The sequence below is a fragment of the Rattus norvegicus genome, chromosome 15 (genome assembly GCF_036323735.1).
Source record: "Rattus norvegicus strain BN/NHsdMcwi chromosome 15, GRCr8, whole genome shotgun sequence".
NCBI classification, from domain to species: domain Eukaryota; kingdom Metazoa; phylum Chordata; class Mammalia; order Rodentia; family Muridae; genus Rattus; species Rattus norvegicus.
Genome location: NC_086033.1, coordinates 33,806,391 through 33,834,144, shown reverse-complemented (window position 1 = coordinate 33,834,144; position 27,754 = coordinate 33,806,391). Strand labels below are relative to the sequence as shown.

At 44.0% G+C, this 27,754-nt stretch overlaps 2 protein-coding genes across 5 annotated transcripts; both read right to left on the bottom strand.

Annotated features, from left to right (window-relative positions):
* Positions 1–3,748: 3,748 nt before the first annotated feature.
* Mcpt9 (mast cell protease 9) lies at positions 3,749–6,797 on the bottom strand. Of its 2 annotated transcripts, none has more exons than XM_063274590.1 (5): positions 6,640–6,797; positions 5,318–5,468; positions 4,875–5,007; positions 4,572–4,652; positions 3,749–3,986 (listed from the first exon to the last, which is right to left on the bottom strand). In XM_063274590.1, exons 1-5 carry the CDS (start codon positions 6,692–6,694, stop codon positions 3,834–3,836), a joined length of 573 nt encoding a protein of 190 aa, XP_063130660.1. In that variant the 5' UTR covers positions 6,695–6,797; the 3' UTR covers positions 3,749–3,833. The 2 variants fall into 2 exon arrangements, with proteins under 2 accessions (XP_063130660.1, NP_062196.2); NM_019323.2 differs by having other exon boundaries at positions 3,752–3,986; positions 4,398–4,652; positions 6,640–6,715.
* Positions 6,798–24,925: 18,128 nt separating this feature from the next.
* On the bottom strand, positions 24,926–27,754 carry Mcpt1l3 (mast cell protease 1-like 3). Of its 3 annotated transcripts, NM_001408725.1 has the most exons (5): positions 27,413–27,499; positions 26,751–26,901; positions 26,098–26,233; positions 25,634–25,894; positions 24,992–25,241 (listed from the first exon to the last, which is right to left on the bottom strand). In NM_001408725.1, exons 1-5 carry the CDS (start codon positions 27,465–27,467, stop codon positions 25,095–25,097), a joined length of 750 nt encoding a protein of 249 aa, NP_001395654.1. In that variant the 5' UTR covers positions 27,468–27,499; the 3' UTR covers positions 24,992–25,094. The 3 variants fall into 3 exon arrangements, with proteins under 3 accessions (XP_063130584.1, XP_038949770.1, NP_001395654.1); XM_063274514.1 differs by lacking the exon at positions 26,751–26,901 and having other exon boundaries at positions 24,926–25,241; positions 27,413–27,754; XM_039093842.2 differs by lacking the exon at positions 27,413–27,499 and having other exon boundaries at positions 24,926–25,241; positions 26,751–27,050.

Here is a 27,754-nt window from a genome sequence, read left to right as displayed (position 1 = left end):
AAGAGGCCTTGCTTGACCTGGGACCAGCGGCCTGGGGGAAGTCTCAGAGAACAGTGGGATTCCCAGGACAATAGACAGTCCTTAAAGGAAGAAAGAGAGTGGGAGGCAAGATCTTTTGATCTTTCTCACCCTTAGTAACTTGTTAAATATGAAGAAGAATTTAGAAAGAAAGAGGGCATCCCAGACAAAGGCAGGACTTTCCAGGACAGACATGACTAGCCTTGATATGTGCTGCTATGATGGGGTTAATGAACAGACATCATACAGTAATTTTCTGAGGATATCTGAGGAGAGAAAGTATGAGACACAAAAGGGTGAAGAAGAAGGTGGTACACAAGATTGTTTTAAGCTCTATACCCATGAAAAGAAGCAATGTCATCTCTTTCCTGAAGTCAGATTTCTTTATGAAGACTCAAATATTTGTAACATAGGATGCAGGATACTGGCCCAGACACAGTGTTGTCACTGGAGAGTTGTTTAAAGAGTGTCATTGTTTTCTGAATCCAAAGGTTAAAGCTGGAGATTCTGGTGACTATGGAGGAGGTGTTCAAGCACACGAGTTATAACTAACAATGCCCTGGGCCACTCCATCACACATAAAGGACCCCCAGAGGACCCCTGTGGTTGAATTAGGGAAAGGCTGGAAGAAACTGAGGAGGAGGAGGGTGACTCCATGGGAAGCCCAGCAGTTTCAACTGACTTGGATGCCCGAGATCTCTCAGACATTGAACCACCAACCAGGCAGCATATACGAGCTGATATGAGGCCCTCAACACATATACAGCAGAGGACTGCCAGGCCTCGCCGCAGTGAGAAAAGATGCACCTAACCCTGGAGAGATTTTAGGCCCCAGGAAGTAGAGAAGTCTGGTGGAGTGGGGCTGGGTATTGGGAACATACTCTTGGAGGTGTGGGTTGGGGAAGAGGAGGTATGGAATAGGGTGTGTTTGCTGTGAGGATCAGCAGTGGGGAAAAGACTGGACAGTAAAAAAAAAAAAAAAGATTAACGAATAATAAAAAACCAAATAATACCAAAACACCACCAAATGGTCTCCAGAGTCTCCTTATGGTCAGAAAAAAGAGAAGACTTAGTAAAGAGCCGCTAATCACCTCTTTCCAGACCCATTTTATCCCTATTCTTCTCTGTACCCACTCAGGTCTCAGTTGTCAGACAGGAAACACTAAGTGAGCGAACTGACCTCTGTTCCGGAAGTGTAGAGTTGAAACCTCAGTTTATCAGCCCTCCCTGTGGTCTAATCCACAAGGTTATGAAGGTCAAACCACTTTGCTTCTCCAAATGCAAATGAAAGAGGAAAAAGAACGAGGGCATGAAACAAAATCCCAAAACATTGAAAAACCCTGTCTGGGAAATGATTTCCGATCCTGAAGAGCTAATGGAGGAGTCCCAAGTGACCCCTCCATTGAGGCAGTACCCACCCCAAAAGAAACCAGAACAGGGATAACAGCCTATTCCCTGAGGTCGGGGCCTCTGACCCTGTCACACTGGGTCAGGAGCTGGGGAGCTTCACACTGGCAGCAGTGGTTCCCTAGATGAGCTTCATGGAGTCCTGGGAAAAGGACTGACTGTGCTAGTGTAGCTCCTCAACCGCCTCCCAGATATGAGGAAACCATGAATAGATTGTAGGCTAAGATGATGAAACTGTCTGGTGAGCCTGGACTGATACCGAGAACTGATAGTCAATCAGAAAAGTGAAAGATAGCATGACACAATCATATGAGAAGCATCCTAGGCATAAGAGACCTTACCACAACTGTGCACTCTTTTTAAACAGGGCCCTCATTGGGGACCATATCATGTTCCTAAGCCATCTCTCATCAAGGAGGCAGCTGCAATTGAGCCTGCCCATGTGTGAGCAGGGTACATCGCTGTGAGTCCACTCCTGCCTCTGGCTTTTGGGTGACTCAGGAGAGGACTCTCCCATCGTCAATGTTGCATTCCTAATGAAAGTTGAAGATACTCATCAAGTTCATCCTACTATCCTCCTTCTAATCCTCTGCCTGCCCTCCCCATTCCTTGTCCAGCAGTTTCAGTGTCTATAAGGACTGACACACCATTTCCTGTTATTAGGGGTATTTAGTTCTCCTTTGAAAGGTAAGATTCCGAAGAATCTATAGGTGTGGATCTGAGCTGTGTCCCACAAACTAGTCCCCCATGCCATGCACTTAGGGCTGAAGGCTTCCATTCATCCCCGTACCATGTGGTCTTCCCCACAAGACAATGAAAATACAACATGAAAGGGGTGTGAGGGGGAAAGGGAAGCATGATAGTGAAATAAATATAATACTCCTGCATGAAATTTCTAAAACAAACATTTTAGAAATAAAAAATTGTCTCGTGACAGGAAGAAGGTAATGATGGCTCTAATTTTTTTACAAGTACACAGGCATTTGCCAAAAGAAAAATGGAATAAAAATATGACTTTAGCTTCTACTTATTACTATGGCTAAAGATTCAGTGGTCTTTCCTAGAAATGTGAGGATGCTTTTATTTTGGATTTACTTCTGCACGTCACCATTTTCTGTGGGAGCATGAGAAGTAGGCAAGAGCTGGAAGACAGGGTGAAGGGCTCAAACTCCATTCTCTAGACTGGATACAGTCATGACATTCATCAGTTCATGCCAACTGTAGTTCCTGGTCCTGGGCCACATAAGACTAATCCAATCAACAACCAGTCAAGGAAGGGGAGAGACTTGAGGAGTCCCACTCCTTATCTCTTGAATACTGCCTATTGATAGTTTCTGGGAGGGGAGGAGGAAGTCACTGTGTTTAGTTGAGTGTCCTCTGCTGAGCCAACCAGGCTCCAATGGAAAGATGCAAACTCAGTTACACAGCTGGTCATTGTTAACCTTAGTGGGTTACAAAACTCAGCACATAGACATGAACATGAGAGAGATATTTGTGAGGAAAGCCTAGGGTGTACAGAGATGATAGGGAGCCGAGAGGGGTTGGGAATGTTCACGATGCAGGGAGTACATGTGAAAAATTGTGTGTGTGTGTGTGTGTGTGTGTGTGCGTGTGTGTATGTGTTTCTGTGTGTGTTTTAAAAGATATCAAGCTGCCTCCATGACTGGGTACACAAGGTGACTAAGACACTAGTTAGTCAGTGGATTGCTCGTGACGCTAAGCTCACGCCAGGGCTCTGAGCCAAGAAATATTATGAGATGTGCTGGCCTGGCCCTGCTGCAGAGCAATGAGTCTGCATACTGGAGTGGGCATTCAACAATTTGGTCCCTTTCTAAAGCTTCTGATTTGCATACTGGGATTGTCCTGTTTCATCCCCTGAGTCCCTTTGGGCAAGGAGAAGAGAGGTGGCTACAGTTCTAAGATGAGGTGACAGCTTGGTAGAGAGGCCTTGCTGGAGCTGAACTAGGCGACCTGGAGGAAATCTCCAAGTACAGTGGATTTCCCAGGACCATAGACAGACCTTGGGGGAATGAAGAGAGTGGGAGGCAAAATCTTTTGATCTTTCTCATCCTCAGAAGTCTGTTAGGTGAGAAGAAGAATTTAGAAAGAAAGAAGGCATCCTTCTCAGACAAACGAAGGACTTTCCAGGACTTACCGTCCTGGCCTTTATATGTGCTATTATGATGGGGTCATTGCACAGGTTTGACACACAAGCTTTATGAGAGTCTCTGAAGACAGAAACCATGACACAAAAGAGGGTGAAGAAGGTGGCATATAAAAATGTTTTAAGCTCTGCACTCATGGAAGACAGCAGCACCATCTCTTTCCTGCAGACAGATTTCTTTATTAAGACTCAGATAGCCATACCCCAGGATGCTGGACATTGGCCCAGACACAGGTTTTGTGTTCTAGGGTTGTTGAAGGAGTTTCATTGTTTTCTGAATCCACGGTATGAAGCTGGAGATTCTGGTGAATACTCGAGGAGGTGTCCAAGTACACAAGCGATAACTGACAATGCCCTGGGCCACTCCATTGCACACAAATGGACCCCCTGAGTCTCCCTGTAGACAGAAAAAGGGGAAGTCTTATTGAATAGCCTCCTATCACCTCTTTCCAGAGCCATCTTCTCCATGTTCTTCTCTGTTTCCACTTAGGCCTGGGTTTCAGATGGGAAACACTAGTGCCCCCATTGACCTCCGTTCTGAACAGGACAGAGTAGAGAGTCTGTGACTCACTGACTAGAGTGTCTCTGCCTGACTGTGTCCTTCCTTCAGGTCAACTAGACTTAGTTCTCTTATTTTCCTATGGCAAAAGGACAAAAGATTGACTGAGGGAAAATGCCAGATCCCCATATGTTGTTCCCTGCATGTTCTTTAGACTACCCATGGTTGTGCAGCTGGAGAAGGCCTGGCTGTGTGTCTGAGGTATCACTCTGTCCCTGGGAAAACATTTAAAAATGGTTATGTCCTTACCCCAGCAGTAGCCTTCCTCTCATTGGGGTTTCCCACACAAAGCTGGATGGAGTCATTGTAGTTTCTGGACATGCCTTGGCACTTCTGACCTTTTTGAACTTCTAGATTCACTTCTTGAAGTGTGTTAGACAAAGTACAATTGGCCAAGGTCCCCCAACCTGCCACTGTGCACACCTGCCCAGGTTTCACCCAGTCCTGGCTCCTAGGAAGGGCAATAGTCTTCACAACACCATTGAGTTGAGCTTTGCGTTCCAACTGGTCGGAAAGATGGAAGAACGCCAGGTAAGGTCTGGTACTCTCAGCAAGCTTAAACCAGTCATGAGGTTGCCCATATCTTCCCCATTTTCAAAGCTCCCCCAATCCCACTGTAGCCCCATTCTATTGCCGTAGGAGCAATAGATCAGCCACTAAGAAGAGAAAATGGGACTGATACACTAGTGATCTATGGGAGTAAACCAGAGATCAGCAAAACGGTACCTTCAGGAGCATGATGTCATTAACCAGTGAATCACTATTAAAGTTCTCGTGAGGTTTGGCCTTTAGAACAGAGATGACCTGGGTGTTTTCTCGTTTCTTGATATTGTGAGCACCTAAGATTACTTTTATATTTCTGTGAAAAGATGGGTTAAGTACAAGGCAGGAGCAATGAAGCAGTCCCCAAAATGCAGGCTGAGGGCTCAGAGTAAGGCAGAGCTTGCCTGAGTCAAATAGCAAGAATTTATGGGGAACTTGTTGCATTACCACCCAGCCATTCAGACTCTTCACTGACACAATCTGGTCCTGAGTTTCACAACCACTTTAGGTCAAATAGGATAAAGTCAGGTTGATCTTCACCTTTGGCTCTACGTGTTGAGGGACAGCCAGGATCTGTTGTTATTTGGTCAATCCCAGGTATCAAAGACCCACTTGCTTCTCCTTACCTTCCATTACAGTGAGCTGCTGTCATTACAATGTCTTTTGCCACCAGGAAACCGCCACAGCGATTGAGGTCTGAATTGCTATCATAAAAATTTATGAATGCCATGTAGGGCCGGGAGTGGGGTTTGGACTCTGTACCCCATAAGATCTCTCCTGAAAAAGAAAGCTTATTCTGAATCTTGGTGCTCGTTGAAACTGTGCAACAATCCTGGAGGCTAGGATAAGGGACATTTCATGCTTGGCGAGTCTGTGGACTTGACACAGAGGGAAAAAAGATCCTGTTGTAGGGGCCATCACACAATGAGAAAGGGCGCTCGGATGCTGCTGCGAGGGATGGCACAAAGCCTGATGCATGGCATCACTTTCCCCTGGTTTTCCATTTCAACCTGTAGTCATGATAATGCCAAGACTTTCTCTTGATTCGAATCAAATCTCGTGTACACATTAAGGTCAAATTCAGCATACATTGTGCAGTAGATGTAGACACACTGCACACAGCTACAGTTGTTCCCGTCTCATGATTCACCTGGTGTCCTGCTCACTTAGTAAGCATGATGTTGAGGTAGAAAACTCTGGCTGCTTTTCCTCTATTCTGATTCATGGTATGTACTAAGAACTCCACTTAGATATGGGATTGTTGTATAACCACTGAGCAGCTCTCAAGTGTGCTAAGTGAGAGGCTGGAAGGAGGCCTCCTAATGTATCTGAACTTCAGCATAGATTGGTCTTCCTAAGGCACTGAGATAGCCTTCAGGATGAAGAAGGGAGCACATAGAAGACGGGTAGGGATCATAGAGAGGAGAGGAAATGGGTTGGAGGATCCTGTGTCTGCCTGTTTCCATCAAGCTGTGGAGAAGAAATGAAGCTACACTTTGCTGGCTCTGTTAGATTGTGGCTAAGTGTCATGCTGGACCTGTATGGTTCAGAAGAAGAGAGAAAAGAGCAGGGTGACCCTGGAAACCTGAGTAGAAGAATTCTTCTAGTCTTAATCCAGGTGGCAGCCCCTGGGTAAAGCTGTTTGCTCTTAGTTTTGTACAATTGGAGCTTCCAGCCCTCATTTTCAACTGCAGCTTCCAGTGGGGTCCTATGATATTTTCATAATCTGTCACTTTTAGGTGACTAAGGTCTCACTCACCAGGTGCCACTGCAAGTAGTTCATCGTGCTTTTGGGGACCTATTTATCCAGTGCTAGAGCATGGGCTCAGCTAACTTCTCAGATGAACCAAGTCAGGAGTAGATCTTAGATACAGCCCGACTGAGCACCACGCAAGTGTCAGTGCTGGGAGCGCATGCCAAACCTCTAGGGGTGCAGATGGCTGCTTACCTCCTTCAGTGTTGACTGGTAGGACGGCCACCAGGAAGAACAGGAACAGGAACATCCTCTTCAGGGTCTGACCAGGTCTCAACTGGTCACTTCGTTACTTCTCACAACTTTTAAACCATCAGGTGAGGAAAGAGGTGCAGAGCCAGAGACCTCTTATTTCCTGTGTGATATTTAAGATACGGGCTCTTGCCACATCTGTGTGGTGAAGGCACAGGAAACACACTATTGTCAGTTGATGGTGAGCACGACCACATTCCCCACAGAAATGCTGGACACTGAGAAGGGCAGAAGAGCCTGTTGAGGCCTTCCGCACGAGGCAGAGGGCAAGTCTCCTCTCCTGCTCAGGATATTGCTGGAGGATGCCTCTGTGTCTCGAGTCTGTGATCAGGCTAATTGTCTCCTTTAAAAATAACATATCTAAACCCCGTACTACTCTCTATGAGGTGTGTTCTTGTGGTTGTTGTTGTTGTTGTTGTTGTTGGCACAAGGACTTTTGGTTTCAGATTTATGTCTTGTGACTCTAAACTCACACCAGGGATCTGAGCCAAGAAATATTATATGAGAGGTGCTGACCTGGCCCTGCTGCAGAGAAATGAGTCTACATACTGGTCTGGGCATTCAACAATTTAGTCCCCTTCTGAAGTTTCTGATGTACATACTGGGACTATCCTGTGTCATCTCCTGACTGCCTTTGGGCAAGGTGAAGAGAGTTGGCTACAGTTCTAAGATGAGGTAGAGAGGACTTGCTGGAGCTGGACCAGGCAACCTGGGGGGAGGTATCAGAGAACAGTGGATTTCCGTAGATCATAGACCGTCCTTAGAGGAAGGAAGAGAGTGGGAGGCAAGACCTTTTCATCTTCCTCACCCTTAGTAACTGGTTAAATATGAAGAAGAATTTAGAAAGAAAGAGGGCATCCCAGACAAAGGCAAGACTTTCCAGGACTGACATGACTAGCCTTGATATGTGCTTTTATGATGGGGTTAGTGAACAGACATCATACAGTAACTTTCTGAGAATATCTGACAAGAGAAACCACGAGATATAAAAGGGTGAACAGAAGGTGGTGTACAAGATTGTTTTAAGATCCACACCCATGAAAAGAACCAATGTCATCCCTTTCCTGCAAACAGATTTCTTTATTAAGACTCAAATATTTGTAACACAGAATGCAGAACACTGGCCCAGACACAGCGTTGGCATTCGAGGATTGTTTAAGAAATTCCGTTGATTTCTGAATACAAAGTATTAAAGCTTGAGGTTCTGGTGAATGTTGAGGAGGTGTCCAAGGATATTAGCTATAACTGACAAGATCCTAGACCACTCCATCACAAAAAAGGACCCCAAGAGGACCCCTGTGGTTGAATTAGGGAAAAACTGTAAGAAGCTGATGAGGAGGGTGGCCTAGAAGTCTCAACTGACCTGGATGCCCAAGACCTCTCAGACACAGAACCACCAACCAGGCAGCATACACGAGCTGATATGAGGCCCTCAACACATATAGAGCAGAGGACTGCTTGTTTTGGCCTCAGAGAGAGAAGATGCACCTAACCCTGGAGAGATTTGAGGCCTCGGAGAATGGGGAAATCTGGTAGGGTGGAGGTGGGGGTTGGAGACATCTTGGAGGAGGAAGTTGCAGGAGAGAAGGTATGGCATGGAGTGTTCGCTGGGAGGACCGGGAGGGGGATGAAGACTGGACTGTAAAAACAGATTACAGAATTAAAAAAAATGAAACCAAACCACAAAAACACCAAAAGATCCCCCCCAGAGTCTCCGTGTTGACAGGAAAAAAGAGAAGTCTTAGTAAAAAGCTTCTTATCACCTCTATCCAGACCTATTTTATCCCTGTTCTTCTCTGTTCCCACTCAGGTATGGGTTGTCAGATGAGAAACACTAAGTGAGCGCATTGACCTCTGTTCTGGAAGTGTAGAGTTGAAACCTCAGTTTATCAGCCCTCCCTGTGGTCTAATCCATACGGTGATGAAGGTCATACCACTTTACGTCTCCAAATTCAAATGAATGAGGGAAGAGAACAAGGGCTTGAAACAGAATCCCAAAACATTGAAAAACCTATCTGGGAAATCTTCGATTTCTGATCCTGACTAGCTAATAGAGGAGTCCCAAGTGGCCCTCCATTGAGGCGGTACACACCCTAAACTATGCCACAGGAGGGATAACAGCCTATTCACTGAGGTCGGGGCCTCTGACCCTGTCACACTGGTTCAGGACCTGGGCAGCTTTACATGGGCAGCAGTGGTTCGCTAAATGAGCTCCACGGAGGCCTGGGAAAAGGACTGACTGTGCTAGTGTAGCTCCTCAAGCCCCTCCCATATATGAGGAAACCATGAATAGATTGTAGGCTAAGACGGTGAAACTGTCTGGTAAGCATGGACTGATACCGAGAACTGATAGACAATCAGACAAATGACAGATAGCATGACACAATCATATGAGAAGCATCCCAGACTTAAGAGACCTTACCACAACTGTGTGCTCTTTTAAAACGGGGCCCTCATTGGGGACCATATCATGTTCCTAAGCCATCTCTCAGCAAGGAGGCAGCTGCTATGGAGCCTGCCCATGTGTGAGCAGGGTACATCCCTGTGAGTCCCACTCCTGCCTCTGGCTTTTGGGTGACTCAGGAGAGGACTCTCCCATTGTCCATGTTGCATTCCTAATGAAAGTTGAAGATACTCACCAAGTTCATTCTACTCTCCTCCTTCTAATTCTCTGCCTGCCATCCCCCTTTCTTATCCAGCAGTTTCAGTGTCTCTAAGGACTGACAAACCTTTTCCTGTTATTATGGGTATTTAGTTCTCCTTTGAAAGGTAAGATTCTGAAGAGTCAATAGGTGCGGATCTCAGCTGTGTCCCACAAACTAGTCCCCCATGCCATGGGCTTAGAGCTGAAGGCCTCCATTCATACCTCCGCCATGTGGTCTTCCCCACAAGGCAATGAAAATACAACATGAAAGGAGTGTGATGGGAAAAGAGAGGCATGATAGTGCTATAAATAATATACTCCTGCATGAAATTTCTTTTTTTCAGGTTTTTTTTTATTAACTTGAGTATTTCTTATGTACATTTCCAGTGTTATTCCCTTTCCCAGTTTCCGGGCAAACATCCCCCTCCCCCCTCCCCTTCATTATGGGTGTTCCCGTCCCCATGCTCCCCCAATTGCCGCCCTCCCCCAACAGACTAGTTCACTGGGGGTTCAGTCTTAGCAGGACCAAGGGCTTCCCCTTCCACTGGGCTCTTACTAGGATACTCATTGCTACCTATGAGGTCAGAGTCCAGGGCCAGTCCATGTATAGTCTTTAGGTAGTGGCTTAGTCCCTGGAAGCTCTGGTTGCTTGGCATTGTTGTACATATGGAGTCTCGAGCCCCTTCAAGCTCTTCCAGTTCTTCCTCTGATTCCTTCAACAGGGGTACTATTCTCAGTTCAGTGGTTTGCTGCTGGCATTCGCCTCTGTATTTGCTGTATTCTGGCTGTGTCTCTCAGGAGAGATCTACATCCGGCACCTGTCACTCTACACTTCTTTGCTTCATCCATCTAGTCTAATTGGGTGGCTGTATATGTATGGGCCACATGTGGGGCAGGCTCTGAATGGGTGTTTCTTCAGTCTCTGTTTTAATCTTTGCCTCTCTATTCCCTGCCAAGGGTATTCTTGTTCCCCTTTTAAAGAAGGAGTGAAGCATTCACATTTTGATCATCCGTCTTGAGTTTCATTTGTTCTAGGCATCTAGGGTAATTCAAGCATTTTGGCTAATAGCCACTTATCAATGAGTGCATACCATGTATGTCTTTCTGTGATAGGGTTAGCTCACTCAGGATGATATTTTCCAGTTCTAACCATTTGCCTACGAATTTCATAAAGTCATTGTTTTTGATAGCTGAGTAATATTCCATTGTGTAGATGTACCACATTTTCTGTATCCATTCCTCTGTTGAAGGGCATCTGGGTTCTTTCCAGCTTCTGGCTATTATAAATAAGGCTGCGATGAACATAGTGGAGCACGTGTCTTTTTTATATATTGGGGCATCTTTTGGGTATATGACCAAGAGAGGTATAGCTGGATCCTCAGGAAGTTCAATGTCCAATTTTCTGAGGAACCTCCAGACTGATTTCCAGAATGGTTGTACCAGTCTGCAACCCCACCAACAATGGAGAAGTGTTCCTCTTTCTCCGCATCCTCGCCAGCATTTGCTGTCACCTGAGTTTTTGATCTTAGCAATTCTCACTGGCGTGAGGTGAAATCTCAGGGCTGTTTTGATTTGCATTTCCCTTATGACAAAAGATGTTGAACATTTCTTTACGTGTTTCTCAGCTATTCGGCATTCCTCAGCTGTGAATTCTTTGTTTAGCTCTGAACCCCATTTTTTAATAGGGTTATTTGTCTCCCTGTGGTCTAACTTCTTGAGGTCTTTGTATATTTTGGATATAAGGCCTCTATCTGTTGTAGGATTGGTAAAGATCTTTTCCCAATCTGTTGGTTGCCGTTTTGTCCTAACCACAGTGTCCTTTGCCTTACAGAAGCTTTGCAGTTTTATGAGATCCCATTTGTCGATTCTTGATCTTAGAGCATAAGCCATTGGTGTTTTGTTCAGGAAATTTTTTCCAGTGCCCATGTGTTCGAGACGCTTCCCTAGTTTTTCTTCTATTAGTTTGAGTGTGTCTGGTTTGATGTGGAGGTCCTTGATCCACTTGGACTTTAGCTTTGTACAGGGTGATAAGCATGGATCAATCTGCATTCTTCTACATGTTGCCCTCCAGTTGAACCAGCACCATTTGCTGAAAATGCTATCTTTTTTCCATTTGATGGTTTTGGCTCCTTTGTCAAAGATCAAGTGACCATAGGTGTGTGGGTTCATTTCTGGGTCTTCAATTCTATTCCATTGGTCTATCTGTCTGTCTCTGTACCATTACCATGCAGATTTTATCACTATTGCTCTGTAGTACTGCTTGAGTTCAGGGATAGTGATTCCCCCTGAAGTCATATATTGTTGAGGATAGTTTTAGCTATCCTGGGTTTTTTGTTATTCCAGATGAATTTGCAAATTATTCTGTCTAAGTCTTTGAAGAATTGGATTGGTGTTTTGATGGGGATTGCATTGAATCTGTAGATCACTTTTGGTAAAATGGCCATTTTTACTATATTAATCCTGCCAATCCATGAGCATGGGAGATCTTTCCATCTTCTGAGGTCTTCTTCAATTTCTTTCTACAGTGTCTTGAAGTTCTTATTGTGCAGATCTTTTACTTGCTTGCTTAAAGTCACACCGAGGTACTTTATATTATTTGGGTCTATTATGAAGGGTATCGTTTCCCTAATTTCTTTCTCGGCTTGTTTCTCTTTTGTGTAGAGGAAGGCTACTGATGTATTTGAGTTAATTTTATACCCAGCCACTTTGCTGAAGTTGTTTATCAGCTTTAGTAGTTCTCTGGTGGAACTTTTGGGATCGCTTAAATATACTGTCATATCATCTGCAAATAGTGATATTTTGACTTCTTCTTTTCCAATCTGTATCCCCTTGATTCCTTTTGTTGTCTGATTGCTCTGGCTAGAACTTCAAGAACTATATTGAATAAGTAGGGAGAGAGTGGGCAGCCTTGTATAGTCCCTGATTTTAGTGGGACTGCTTCAACTTTCTCTCCATTTAGTTTAATGTTAGCAACTGGTTTGCTGTATATGGCTTTTACTATGTTTAGGTATGGGCCTTGAATTCCTATTCTTTCCAGGACTTTTATCATGAAGGGGTGTTGAATTTTGTCAAATGCATTCTCAGCATCTAATGAAATGATCATGTGGTTTTGTTCTTTCAGTTTGTTTATATAATGGATCAAGTTGATGGTTTTCCGGATATTAAACAATCCCTGCATGCCTGGGATGGAGCCTACTTAATCATGGCGGATGATTGTTTTGATATGCCCTTGGATTCGGTTTGCCAGAATTTTATTGAGTATTTTTGCATCGATATTCATAAGGGAAATTGGTCTGAACTTCTCTTTCTTTGTTGGGTCTTTGTGTGGTTTAGCTATAAGAGTAATTGTGGATTCATAGAAGGAATTCGGTAGTGCTCCATCTGTTTCAATTTTGTGGAATAATTTAGATGATATTGGTATGAGGTCTTCTATGAAGGTCTGATAGAATTCTGCACTAAACCTGTCTGGACCTGGGCTCTTTTTGGTTGGGAGACCTTCAATGACTGCTTCTATTTCCTTAGGAGTTATGGGGTTGTTTAACTGGTTTATCTGTTCCTGATTTAACTTCGGTATCTGGTATCTGTCTAGGAAATTGTCCATTTCCTGCAGATATTCAAGTTTTGTTGAATATAGGCTTTTATATTAAGATCTGATGATTTTTGAATTTCCTCTGAATCTGTAGTTATGTCTCCCTTTTCATTTCTGATTTTGTTAACTTGGACACACTCTCTGGGTCCTCTCGATAGTCTGGCTAAGGGTTTATCTATCTTGTTGATTTTTTCAAAGAACCAACTTTTGGTTCTGTTGATTCTTTCTATGGTCCTTTTTGTTTCTACTTGGTTGATTTCAGCTCTGAGTTTGATTATTTCCTGCCTTCTACTCCTCCTGGGTGTATTTGCTTCTTTTTGTTCTAGAGCTTTTAGGTGTGCTGTCAAGCTGCTGACATATGCTCTTTCCTGTTTCTTTCTGCAGGCACTCAGCGCTCTTAGCACAGCTCTCATTGTGTCCCATAAGTTTTGGTATGTTGTACCTTCATTTTCATTAAATTCTAAAAAGTTTTTAATTTCTTTCTTTATTTCTTCCTTGACCAGGTTATCATTGAGCAGAGCATTGTTCAATTTCCACGTATATGTGGGCATTCTTCCCTTATTGTTATTGAAGACCAGTTTTAGGCTGTGGTGATCCGATAGCACACATGTGATTATTTCTATCTTTCTGTACCTGTTGAGGCCCGTTTTTTGACCAATTATTTGGTCAATTTTGGAGAAAGTACCATGAGGAGCTGAGAAGAAGGTATATCCTTTTGCTTTAGGATACAATGTTCTATAAATATCTGTTAAGTCCATTTGGCTCATGACTTCTCTTAGTCTGTCTACGTCTCTGTTTAATTTCTGTTTCCATGATCTGTCCATTGATGAGAGTGGGGTGTTGAAATCTCCTACTATTATTGTGTGAGGTGCAATGTGTGTTTTGAGCTTTAGTAAGGTTTCTTTTACGTATGTAGGTGCCCTTGTATTTGGGGCATAGATATTTAGGATTGAGAGTTCATCTTGGTGGATTTTTCCTTTGATGAATATGAAGTATCCTTCCTTATCTTTTTTGATGACTTTTAGTTGAAAATTGATTTTGATATTAGAATGGCTACTCCAGCTTGCTTCTTCCGACCATTTGCTTGGAAATTTGTTTTCCAGCTTTCACTCTGAGGTAGTGTCTGTCTTTGTCTCTGAGATGTGTTTCCTGTAGGCAGCAGAATGCAGGGTCCTCGTTGCGTATCCAGTTTGATAATCTATGTCTTTTTATTGGAGAGTTGAGGCCATTGATGTTGAGAGATATTAAGGAATAGTGATTATCGCTTCCTGTTATATTCATATTTGGATGTGAGGTTATGTTTGGGTGCTTTTCTTCTCATTGTTTTGTTGCCAAGATGATTCGTTTCTTGCTTCTTCTAAGGTATAGCTTGCCTCCTTATGTTGGGCTTTACCATTTATTATCCTTTGTAGTGCTGGATTTGTAGAAAGATATTGTGTAAATTTGGTTTTGTCATGAAATATCTTGGTTTCTCCATCTATGTTAATTGATAGTTTTGCAGGATACAGTAACCTGGACTGGCATTTGTGTTCTCTTAGGGTCTGTATGACATCAGTCCAGGATCTTCTGGCCTTCATAGTTTCTGGCAAAAAGTCTGGTGTAATTCTGATAGGTCTGCCTTTATATGTTCCTTGACCTTTTTCCCTTACTGATTTTAATATTCTTTCTTTATTTTGTGCGCTTGGTGTTTTGACTATTATGTGACAGGAGGTGTTTCTTTTCTGGTCCAATCTATTTGGAGTTCTGTAGGCTTCTTGTATGCCTATGGGTATCTCTTTTTTTAGGTTGGGGAAGTTTTCTTCTATGATTTTATTGAAGATATTTACTGGTCCTTTGAGCTGGGAGTCTTCACTCTCTTCTATACCTATTATCCTTAGGTTTGATCTTCTCATTGAGTCCTGGATTTCCTGTATGTTTTGGACCAGTATCTTTTTCTGCTTTACATTATCTTTGACAGTTGAGTCAATGATTTCTATGGAATCTTCTGCTCCTGAGATTCTCTCTTCCATCTCTTGTATTCTGTTGGTGAAGCTTGTATCTACAGCTCCTTCTCTCTTCTTTTGGTTTTCTATATCCACGGTTGTTTCCATGTGTTTTTTCTTGATTACTTCTATTTCCATTTTTAATTCCTTCAACTGTTTGATTGTGTTTTCCTGGAATTCTTTCAGGGATTTTTGTGACTCCTCTCTATGGGCTTCTACTTGTTTATTTATGATTTCCTGGAATTCTTTCAGGAATTTTTGCGATTCTTCTCTGTAGGCTTCTACTTGTTCTCTATGGGAGTTCTTCACGTCTTTCTGGAAGTCCTCCAGCATCATGATCAAATATGATTTTGAAACTAGATCTTGCTTTTCTGGTGTGTTTTGATATTCCATGTTTGTTTTGATGGGAGAATTGGGCTCTGATGGTGCCATGTAGTCTTGGTTTCTGTTGCTTGGGTTCCTGCGCTTGCCACTCACCATCAGATTTTCTCTAGTGTTACTTTGTTTTGCTATTTCTGACAGTGGCTAGACTGTCCTATAAGCCTGTGTGTCAGGAGTGCTGTACACCTGTTTTCCTGTTTTCTTTCAGCCTGTTATGGGGACAGAGTGTTCTGCTTTCGGGCGTGTAGTTTTTCCTCTCTACAGGTCTTCAGCTGTTGCTGTGGGCCTGTGTCTTCAGTTCACCAGGCAGGTCACTTGCAGCAGAAAAGTTGGTCTTACCTGTGGTCCCGAGGCTCATGTTTGCTCGAGGGGTGCTGCCCACGAGCTCTCTGCAGCGGCAGCAACCAGGAAGTTCTGCGCCGCCGTTTCCTGGAGCTTCTGTGCACCAGGGTTTCAGATGGTGTTTGGTGTTTACCTCTGAAATCAGTAATGTGTGCAGAATGCAGTCTCTTCTGGTTTCCCAGGCGTGTCTGCCTCTCTGAAGGTTTAGCTCTCCCTCCCACGGGATTTGGGTGCAGAGAACTCCTGCATGAAATTTCTAAAAACAAACATTTTAGACTTAAACAATTGTCCCTTGAGAGGAAGAGGTGAAGATGTCACTGGCAATCTTTTCACAATTGCAGAGGCATTTACCAAAAGAGAAAGGGAGTAGAAAATGTGGTTTTAGTTTCTACTTGTTACTATGGCTATAGATTAGGTGGTCTTTCCGAGAAATGTGAGGATGCTTTTATCTTGGATTCACTTCTGCACATCACCATCTTCTGTACCGTCATCATGAAGGATTGTATTATTGCAAACATGCACACTCAGGTACACTACAAGAGGGAGTCATCCTGTGAGATTGCGTTTCTTCTTAGTCAACCTCCCGTCTAAATACACAGGGGGAATTTTCCCTCATCGATAGAGATGGATCAGTCAGATGCAACAACATTCCATAGGAACAGATAATTGGACATGTGACATATTACTGACCATGGATACTTTTCTAAAGACAATGCCCTTAGAACTTTTTCCTACTTTGTGACAAAACTCTGCCTTACCAAGGTGTCTACAGTAGGTCCTATCTCCTGCACTCCAATCCCAATGAGCAGGATACCCTCAGTGTGCCATGATTGGGTTCGCTGCAGTAGACGTTACTGCCCCTAACGATGCATGTCCATGTGTTCCTCAGATTAAGAATTGCAAAAGATGTGTCATTTGCAGCAACAACAAAACAATAAAAACACACCAAGAGCAACTTTGGCAGAAGTCACCAGCCAGTTGAGTTTACAATAATCCACTGTAGTTCTCCAATATGCAATAGATATCCTAAAAGGAGATGTACCAGAAATCACCATGTCTGTATTGTTCAATAATGCATTATTTGCACTGACTCTTGGAGAACTCCATATATAAGAAGTCCCTGGTTTACTTTTTGGTAAAAGAGGCAGTTGTGAAGTTTCCTACCAGTTTTTATCATAATGTTGCTTCCTGGATCTGGCAACCACCATGTGGACGATGGCAAATGTTAACTATGTCTCGCCTACTTCTTCATTCATGAGTTGCAAAATGAGAATCTTCATTTGGGACCCTGTGTGTGGACCATCCCAAAGCCTGTCCTCTAACCGGGGCTGCACAGAAGAATTTGTGGCCTTTACAAAGTAATATCAGGTCAGATCCAATGCTCAGTAATAAAAGTACATTAATTTATTTATTTCTCTAATTCTTATTGCAGTGCTCAGACAGACCATTGTAGCTCTGGGGAAGCAAAGGAAGGAAATGCAGGACAAAGTTGGAGCCCGAACTTTCTTCAGGGGCACCCAGTCTCCATCCTACAAAGAGGTCTGAGTTGTCTGGTCCAAGCCTGGGAACCAGCTGAGGCTCCATATGATTGTCAATACCTCTTTTGACCAGACCTAGAGTTTTTCTGCAAAGCTCCATGATCCCAGAATGTCAAGTACAGTTATGTGGTTCATGGAGATGGATAGTCTTGGAGTCTGAAGAAGTGCTTGTGTGTGTTACACTAATCTATACTCATTATACCTCTTACCTTGAAAGTTTATAACAATACATTGTTTTTATCTGTAACAAAAAGTTTTCAATTTTATTTTGAACAAAAAATTATGTCCAAAACCATCACCTTCTTTGACCATGTTTCTGAGTACTCAGACACAGTGAGCAATGTCTTTACACTCTTATGATCTATGCCTATAACTACGTGGTCACACAAAGCCTCATCTTGCGTGGCAGATACTCAAGATCTTTTATTCTATGATATCCTGAAAGTCCTTTGAGTACTCCCTAAACGTGAATTACAACATCAAAGGGACTATTAGTATAACTACATCAGGACATTCATGTATAGCAGCTGTTCTTAACGTATGGGTCATGACCTCTTTAGGGATTAAATATCATATCCTGCATATTAGATATTTTATATTAAATTTATCAATGTAGCAAAATTAAAGTTATAAAGTATCAATAAATCATTTTTAGGGCTGGGGTCACCAAGATTGAGATACTGTATTAAAGGGTTACACCATTAGGAAGGTTGAGAACCACTGAATTAATTAAAGACTTGGTCATGACTTAAATGCTGTGTATTCAAGACAGACTCCCAACTCTTCCATTTCTCAAATGGGGGAGGGAGAGGGAGGGAGAGTGAAGGAGGGAAGGAGATAGAGGGGGAGAGAGAGAGGGGTGGGAGGAGAGAGAGAACACTTCCTTCTTCCATGTCCCCTGGCTGCCACCAGAAAGGATGGTCCAGATTTATGGTGGATCTTTCTAGTTCAACAGCTATGGATTGAAGATGTGTCTTCACATTTCAAAGGGTTTAGGTCAGAAAAAAGTTCTTCACAACCTCTTGGGTTTAAGTTAATCCCAGATGTAATCAAGTTGGTAACCACAAGCAGTCATCACAATGATTAACTCCAAATCACCAATTACACACCAGTGCTGCATTAATGAAAGAAATAGAAGCATTTCCCCTGGAGCCATTTAACTAAGAATTAGTCACAGTTAAATTCTCTACTTCACACTACCATATGCTCTGTCCTCTGTGTGTGTTGTATGAGTCTGGTTTGTGCCTGTGGAAGGCTGCCTTACAAATCTGTCCATGCCTGTTATCTGTGCCAGTATGTCTTGTCTGTGTGTCTGTCCTTCACAAATGCCTTTACCCTGTGTGTACTGAACAGCACAGAAAGCATCACAGGAGAAGGAATGGGATGGTTTACAGCCATCTTTAACAGAAATGTCCAAGGGATTAAATCACTGATCCCGACTGACTCAGACAACAACTATCATGGTTTATATACCAATATACACAAATGTGCCCTCCATTTATGGTGGGTATTCACTTGAGAAGCTCCCTTTCAACCCGTGTGATTGTTGCTTTCAACAAATGACACAGGTTGAACACATGCCTGGGCCTGGGGCAGGGTGAGGAAGTAATAGCTTAGATTCTGAAAGCTGAAGACATGGGAAATAGGGTTGGTTCTTACATTGTTCTCTGGAAGGCAGGTTAAACCAGCAGTGAGAGCTCACAATAGGACAACAGTCTTAAGTCTCAGTGACTTCAGGCTGTATCATTAACTTAGCTGTAAAGAGAGAGAGAGAGAGAGAGAGACAGAGAGACAGAGAAACCAGAGAAACAGAGAAACAAAGAAACGGAGAAATGAGAAACGGAGAAACAGAGAAACAAACAGAGAAACAGAGAAACAGAGAAACAAACAGAGAAAGAGAGAAACGGAGAAACAGAGAAACAGAGAAACGGAGAAAGAGAGAAACAGAGAAACAGAAACTGAAACAGAGAAACAGAGAAACAAACAGAGAAACAGAAGCATTAACATAAGGATTGAGTTTGATATCTTCCTTAAGCAGGATGCACAGAATTTGCCTTCTGGGAAAACTCTTCTCTTTGTTATGTTCCTTTTTTCTGTCTGTTTCAGTCAGTGTCCTTCTGTCTCTGCCTGCTCCTTCATATCATCCCCGCCCCCCTCACAGCCTCCTCCAAATCAGCTGGGAATAAGGTTGCTGTGCCCAGGGAGAAGAAAGCAGCTGAGAGGAGACACACACTGCAGTCTAGAATCTGGGTCTTAGTGAGGTTTATTGACATTTAGGAACATTCTGTGGCCTGGAAGATCATCTGGAAGACCGGGGCTCTGGCAAGGCTTCAGCAGGAAGCAGACAGGCCAATCACATGGCACACAAACCTGCACTGTTCCAGCTCCAGATTTCCTCATAGGCTGGCCATGAGCTCCAGAGTTAATAATTCTCCCTCAAGATGTATTTGATCCAGGCCAATAATGGGAGATTCTGGTGAAGACAGCAGGGGGTTTTGCATTCTGATGTACATAGGATGCAATGCCTTGGGCTATCACAACACACAGGAAAGGTCCTCCAGAGTCTCCCTGTTGGAGGTGGGGAAGAGAGGAAATTAATGAGTGGATAAGAGGGAGCCTCTCCCTCTTTCTACGTACCCATTTCAGCTCGCAATTAGATCGAGGGCTTGATGCCACATCTTTGTTTGGGGATGGGGGCAGTCACCTTACCTTCCTCATTGGCAGAAGGACTGGAGGAGCTGAGGTGGATGGCAATCCCATTGGAAAAATAACATAGGCTGGTCTGACCACCCAGTTTTCCCAGATCCTATGCCACCAACCAAAGTTCCTGTAGGGACTCATGGCTCCAGATACATATGTAGCAGAGGATGGCCTTGCCAGCCATCAATGGAAAGGGAGGCCCTTAGTCCCGAGAGGCTTGATGCCCCGGTGTAGGGGGATGCTGGAGCAGTGTGGCAGGAGAGTGAGGTAGGTGGGCGAGCACACTCCATATAGGCAAAGTGGAGTGGTGAGGGTGGTTGTGGGTTGGGAGCTGGCAGAGGGGTATCTGGGTAGTGGGATATCATGGAATGGGAGGTTGTTGGAGGGGAAACTGAGAAATAGGATATCATTTGAGATGTAAAGAAATGAAGATCAAATACTCAGGTGACAGCAGATGCTGGTGAGGATGCGGAGAAAGAGGAACACTCCTCCATTGTTGGTGGGATTGCAGACTGCTAAAACCATTCTGGAAATCAGTCTGGAGGTTCCTCAGAAAATTGGACACTGAACTGCCTGAAGATCCAGCTATACCTCTCTTGGGCATATACCCACAAGATGCCCCAACATATAAAAAAGACAAGTGCTCCACTATGTTCATCGCAGCCTTATTTATAATAGCCAGAAAATGGAAAGAACCCACATGCCCTTCAACAGAGGAATGGATACAGAAAATGTGGTACATCTACACAATGGAATATTACTCAGCTATCAAAAACAATGACTTTATGAAATTCGTAGGCAAATGGTTGGAACTGGAAAATATCATCCTGAGTGACGCAATCACAGAAAGACATACATGGTATGCACTCATTGATAAGTGGCTATTAGCCCAAATGCTTGAATTACCCTAGATGCCTAGAACAAATGAAACTCAAGACAGATGATCAAAATGTGAATGCTTCACTCCTTCTTTAAAAGGGGAACAAGAATACCCTTGGCAGGGAATAGAGGCAAAGATTAAAACAGACACAGAAGGATCACCCATCCAGATCCTGCCCCACATGTGGCCCATACATATACAGCCATCCAATTAGACAAGATGGATGATGCAAAGAATTGCAGGGCGACAGGAGCCGAATGTAGATCGCTCCTGAGAGACACAACCAGAATACAGCAAATATAGAGGCGAATGCCAGCAGCAAACCACTGAACTGAGAATAGGACCCCCGTTGAAGGAATCAGAGAAAGAACTGGAAGAGCTTGAAGGGGCTCGAGACCCCATATGTACAACAATGCCAAGCAACCAGAGCTTCCAGGGACTAAGCCACTACCTAAAGACTATACATGGACTGACCCTGGACTCTGACCTCATAGGTAGCAATGAATAGCCTAGTAAGAGCACCAGTGGAAGGGGAAGCCCTGGGTCCTGCTAAGACAGAACCCCCAGTGAACGTGATTGTTGGGGGGAGGGCGGCAATGGGGGAGGATGGGGAGGGGAAAACCCATAAAGAAGGGGAGGGGGAGGGATGAGGGGGATGTTTGCCCGGAAAGCGGGAAGGGGAATAACACTCTAAATGTACATAAGAAATACTCAAGTTAATAAAAAAAAAAGAAAGAAATGGAATGAATAGTTTAATAAAAATGGAAAGAAGAAAGAAAATGGGGGGGGGTAGGTCATAGAGAACTAGGATGCCAGCGCCATAACTTCATGGCCCAGGTCCTCCAGCCTTGGGTTATGCTTCTTGGCTTGGCTCTATATGAGGGAGGAGATAAAGTTCACTTCCCAGCAGGACATCAACCTCATAAACACTCACCCCATGATTTGCCTGCATTCTCTTTTTCTGCTATAATTTCCCAGAATTCTGCTGTCTCTGCTACCTCTCTTGTCTACTTTATATGTTGTGTACTGGAGAGTTCAAATATGCTGTGAAGGTCATGAAGCCAGGAGTGGGATTAGTTACAAAAGAATGGGGGTCGGGAGGAGATCCTGCCTTTATTTAAAGCCAGTGACTGATGAAACCTGCCAATGGTGTTGTGTCAAGGAAGGCATATTAGGTCCCCATCTCAGGGTTACAGTTGGAGGACAAGTTCATTAGAAAGACATTGCGGCAGGACTGTGAAGGATGAGTCGCACTGCATCAGCAGACAGGAAGTGGGACTCTAACACAAACTTGACAACCAGCCTACAGCAAACAACTTCCTCCCATGATGCTGCAACTCTTAGGGTTCTACAACCTTCCAAATGTAGTACCAGTAGGTGCAGACCCAGTGTTCAAAGACATGAGCCATAACAAACTGCTCAAAAGGTTTATCAATTCACAGCATGATATTTTATACAGTATGTGCTCGAAATATCAATCATCTACAACATTGTAAGGCTGTTGGGAAAGCCGGGCTATCACATTGTAGAGTGCATGCAGCTGTGTCAGGGGGAGCTGCCACCCAGGAGGGGTTAATTTCCTCTCTTCCTCCCCCTTTCCCTCTCTTTCCTTCTTTTAGTCCTCTTTCCTTCTACCCTGCTCCCTCCCCTTTCATTTTTTATTAGAGACATGCTTTCATGTAGTCTAGGTTAGCCTTGAACCCCATATGTAGACTAGGCTATGTCTTGAATCCTGCTCCTCCTCCCTGTGCCTCCCAAGAGAAAGGGTTAGAGGTATTTATTATTGTGTCCAGTTTAGAAGACAGTTAATATTGTGATACTAGAAGTAATTTATGTTCAGCTATATTCTGTGCACAAATGTGACTCCAAGCTAACATTTAGTAGCTTTGCATTATACTATGAAAACTTGGCATAGTGGTGTGTAACTTTCATTTTTTTCAAGGCTTACTTTTAATGATGTTTCCTAAACACTTTATCCTCCTTTATAGCTTAACACCCACTAGAGGTAATTGGAAAAAAAAGAATACGGGGAAAGTGGACCTGGTTAGACATACTTCCTTGGAGCAAATCCTATCTTCACTGTTAGAAAATCAGCAGTTCAGTTCACAGGTCAGCCATGGCAGTTAATGCTCACAAACACATTACAGATACACCAGCTCTCCAGTTAGGTAGTGTCAGGAGAGCAGCAGAGGTGGCATGACCTAACAGGAACAGCCAGGCCTCAGTTGAATTGGCATGAGTCAGCAGGAGGGACCAGGACCAACATGAACTCTAGGAAAAGTTCTCAGCTATGCCCCTCTCAAGAAAGAGAAGATCAGCTAAGACTTGAGACCAACAACCACTCCACAACTAGCTCTACAGGCAACCCAAGCTTGCCAAGACAAGCTTCCAGCTCCCTTCACTCCCTTAGGTCCTTTGTATACTCCCTCCAAGCATCATGTGTCCTCCACAGATCTTGCCTCACCACGAGTCTTGCCTCAGCATGTGAGTCTAACTTAAGGAACGTCCACATGATTCTGTTGCAGCTGACATCATTCTGTCCATCAGCCTGGGTGTGCAGATGCAGCAAGAAGACACAGCACTCCAGAAGGTTTTTGGTATGTTTCTCTCTGTTGAGTCCTGACAAATGCAAATCAACTATATAATGTACAGCAGACCAATACACGCATGTCATTAGCGAAAATTCCTTCATCGCATGTCCTTTCAGGTGCTTGCTTTAGCAGAACATCCTTTCACCTGCTCTGCTTCAGAAAAAAATGTTCCTTCACATGTTTGGCCCAATAAAACACCATCCAACAAAACTGACTTTCCAAAGAACACATAAGTTTCCACTTCAGTGGTGCAAACTGCAAGCCTCAGTTGGAGGCTGACATAAGAGGATGGTCCTTGTTCCAGGTCTCCAAGCAAATTCTTATATAAAATAAATCAATACGAAGCAAAATTCAAAACAGGTTTTTGTTTAAAAGTGACACAATGTTACATCCCTTCCTTCCTCAAAATGTTTCTATAGCTACTAAAAGTTTTCATTTGCAAAATAACTGATAAGGAACATCCCTTGGATGGCAGGAGAACAGATGCGGTCAGAGGGTGACACCTACTGCAGGATAGTAATGACCCTGGATTTTAATTGTAAAATATCCTTTTAGATTTCTTTAGTGCTTCCTTCCTCCTGAGTTAGAATAGAGTTTATAGTGAGTCCTGAACTTTGATAGTTCTCTTTACAACTCTACTGTAAAATGCTGAGGCTGGAAACACAGAAGGGAGGCCAGCAGGTCAGGAGAAGGGTCAAGGTGCTGAGCTTCTATTCTGAGGCTGGTACTGGCAATGATTTTTCATATTACAGGAGTCAGAAAGCCATGCCCATCATATTAATCCTCCATGGGGTGGGGGTAGCAAACCTCATGTGTGGTCTCTTCCTCTTCATATTTCACAGAACCCTGTAGTTAAACCATTCTTTCCGTTGACTAAGGACAATGGGGACTTTGACTTGTAAGAGGACAATAGGCCACTTAGAAGTTCACTCAGCTTGGGCATTCTTCTGAAAGGCTGGATCTTTGGGGAAGATGGCAGTTGAATGGGGGTGGTTCAGAAGCAGAGTCACTATGGTAAGTACTAGTGGCATGTTAAGTACTTCAGTGTCTCTTCCCAACACAAGCTAGTTCTACCCTGTGTTGGCTCCTGAAACTGCTGGTGCTCTCCTGCTGTGGCTGCTACAGCCACAGTAATGGTCCAAGGACTTCTGAGGGCAGGCTGTCCTCTAGCTGAAGGTGCAATATTGAAAGGAGGAGGATGGCAAGGTAGGTGGTGAGGACACAAGGATCAATAGCCATGTCTGACCTAGACATGGAATCTACGATGATGTGTGGAAAGATGCAGTGGCTAAGGCATGGGGTTTGTGTCGAGAAGATCTGAGAGACAAGAGGGAGACCATGAGAAGACAGAAGAGTGGAGGAGAAGAACAGAACAGTGTACATTATTCTGAATGTGAAATCTTTCTGTACACAGCCATGCATGTTAGATAATATTCATTAATCCACTGTGGTACACCTTTGCCAGAAAGTCAATTATTCTAGATGGTTAGCATAGAAAGATAGTAACTCAAATCATTTCTTCGTTGTGTTTAGAGAGGGGCAGAGTGATTAGAATCCAGAGTTGAGTCACACAGCTGTTGAAAGTTATGTTTTTATTGAGGTGCTTTACCATCACAGACTTCTCTATCTTTGAGATTGTCTTCGAGACAGCTGGGGACAGTCTAGGGACTGTTTGAGACAGGCTATGTTGAACCCAAAGTGTACCAGATGAGCTCAGGCTTGGAGAGTCTGACTCATGCAGGTCAGGCTTTTCAGCTACTTGCACTTAGGACTATATTAATCCAGGGCACATATGGGGAGATTCGGGTGAAGACTGCAGGGGGCTTTGCATCTTCTCGTCCATGAGATACAATACCATGGGCCACACCAGCACACAGTAGTGGCCCCCCGGAGTCTCCCTAATAAGTAAGAAAAATCAAGGTATGAGCAAATATTGGATTCCCATATACAAGCTCAAAGATAAGTAATCCGGGAATGAGGTACAAGATCCTGGCTGGCTATGGGTCATAGTTAGGAATTTAATGCCTGATTCCCCTCCCTCTGTCCTTGCCCCAGTGCTAACATGTCTCCCTTTACTTCCTTCATGTCTAGTGTCTAGCCATGTGGGAAGGATATAGGAAGGGTTTGGGCACAGGGAGATGAGATGGACAGGGACAATGTCGGTTTCCAGAGCCTTAGGGATTGGAGCTAAGGACACAGGCATTATTCACTGTCATGGGGAGCTGTTTGGCACATTTCCTTCACTGACACTGACTCCTGATGTGGGGAGGAAGAGCAGGTGTGTACTCACCTCATATGGTGATCTCATCCTTCCAGGACTGCCCACACACATCTGGAAATTATAGTCATAATCACTAAAGATTTTACAGGCCTCTACATCCATGATTCTCAATTCAACTTCTCTCAGTGTATATGTATATGAGGTAGGATCTGTCACTCCAGTTTGCCCCCATCCAGCTGCCTGGCACATGGTCCCAGGGTCTATAAAGTCAGAAGGACTGGGCAGAGGAACTACATCCACAGCAGGAGTCAACTCAACTTGTTTTTCAAGCTGTTGAGTAAAGGAGAGAAGGGATGGCAAATCAGAGAAGGATGCTTAGACGTGAGTCCTATCACAGCAGGTTCATAATGACATAGAATTCAGGAGTGGGTTCTGAGGGAAAGGAATGGACAAGAGAGAATTCAATGGACTAGGCCAGGGGGAGAATTAAAGAGGGAGACCTAAATAAAGGAAGGCCAAATAAATGAGGGCACCTTCAGTAACATGATGTCATGAATATTGGAAAAGAAATTGTAATTTTTGTGAATGATTTGCTTTTCGACTTTTAGCTTCTGCTGTGTGGATTCTCGCTTGCTCACGTCATGGGCTCCAAGGGTGACTGTGATTTCTCTGTAGATAGAGAAAGAAGCAATGAAAAGTGGTATGAGGAGAACTCCTTCCAAGGAGAGGGGCACCAGGTTCTTTCTTCTCTATCCCTGGGCACAGCCCAAAGATTAACTTGAGATGGGGGACCCAGGACGAGTGCCACAGGGCTCAGTGAAACACAGAATTGAGAACTCTTCCACACCCCATACCCAGGACTTGCATTCAACTGAACCCCATGGTTTTGCACATGGATGAAAGGCACTCTATATTGAATTACATGCCAGGTCATGTATCATTTCTGCTACCACTAGGACAAGACAAGAGCTGTGATTTTAATACTGACCAGAGTCCTGCTTAAAGCTCAGACCTGTGAGAATGGAAAGGTCACATGAATGATCCAGTGAGTGGCCCTGTGCTTTGTTTTCTGCTCTGTGTTACGAGAGCCCAACTGAAGTTGAAAAGGGCTCAGAGACTTCCCCAAGGATCTGCTGCTCTGTGACTCTGGCTCATGGATGTCTTCACAGGAAGAGACGCCTCTTACCTTCCATTACAGTGTGCAGCAGTCAGCACAAATTGACGGCTTATGAGAAACCCACCACAGAAGGTGACATAACCTTTCTCAGTGGTGATCTTCAGATGGGCCATGTAAGGGCGGGAGTGAGGAATAGACTCCACACCACCAACAATCTCCTCTGGAACAAGGAACACCCAGTCCCCAGTCACAAGCTTGCAGGGTCCCCCAACACAGTACTGACAGAGAAATATGGGGCTAAAGCTGAGCGACTGCTCCAAGCCAACCCCACCACACATGGGGCTCAGGCCCCTCCACAGGTCCTTTGGTCTTTTCTCTCCTGTTGATCTTTCCTCCCCACAGCTCCCTGGCCACCATTATCCTTCATTTCAAAATACAATGACCATTAGTGTTTCTGATGTTCTATTTCCTTTAGGCATATCTTTCCACACTCATCCTGTCTTCCTCAATATTAAGGGAAGGCCAGAGAGGAGGTGCCCATCAGAACAGAGCATTTTGATGAAATGGTGTGATGGGGAAGTAGATTTTCATTCTTCCTTGACCTAGAGATTTCCCCTAGACTATGTCAGTTGAGGATCCTGCCTCATGTTAGGGTCTCTGTTCCTCCAACTAAGAGATTAATGTTGGTTACTGAAAACTAAGAAGTTAGGAAGGATGAAGACCAAACTCACCAGCTCCAGCTCCAGAAGGCAAGACAAGAGCCATCAGGAAGAGCAGGGCCTGCATTGTGCCAGCGGTGCAGCCTGGGGTGAGCTTCTGGTGTGTTCCTGTCCTGGTTCCTGCTTTTATATCTTCAAAGTAGGAGAAAGTAAGCGCTGGAAACCACAGGTCTGGCTTGGACAAACTCTATTTTCCTTATCAGAAATTCTCACGAGTCTGTTCTTTGGTGGCATTGCATCTGTGGCTAGATCTTGAAACTCCTGGATCCCATGATAAGGTGGCAACTGCACCCTTCAAAGAAGCTCCCAGGAGACAGGACAGCAACACAAATGGAGGGGGACCTCAACTGGGGA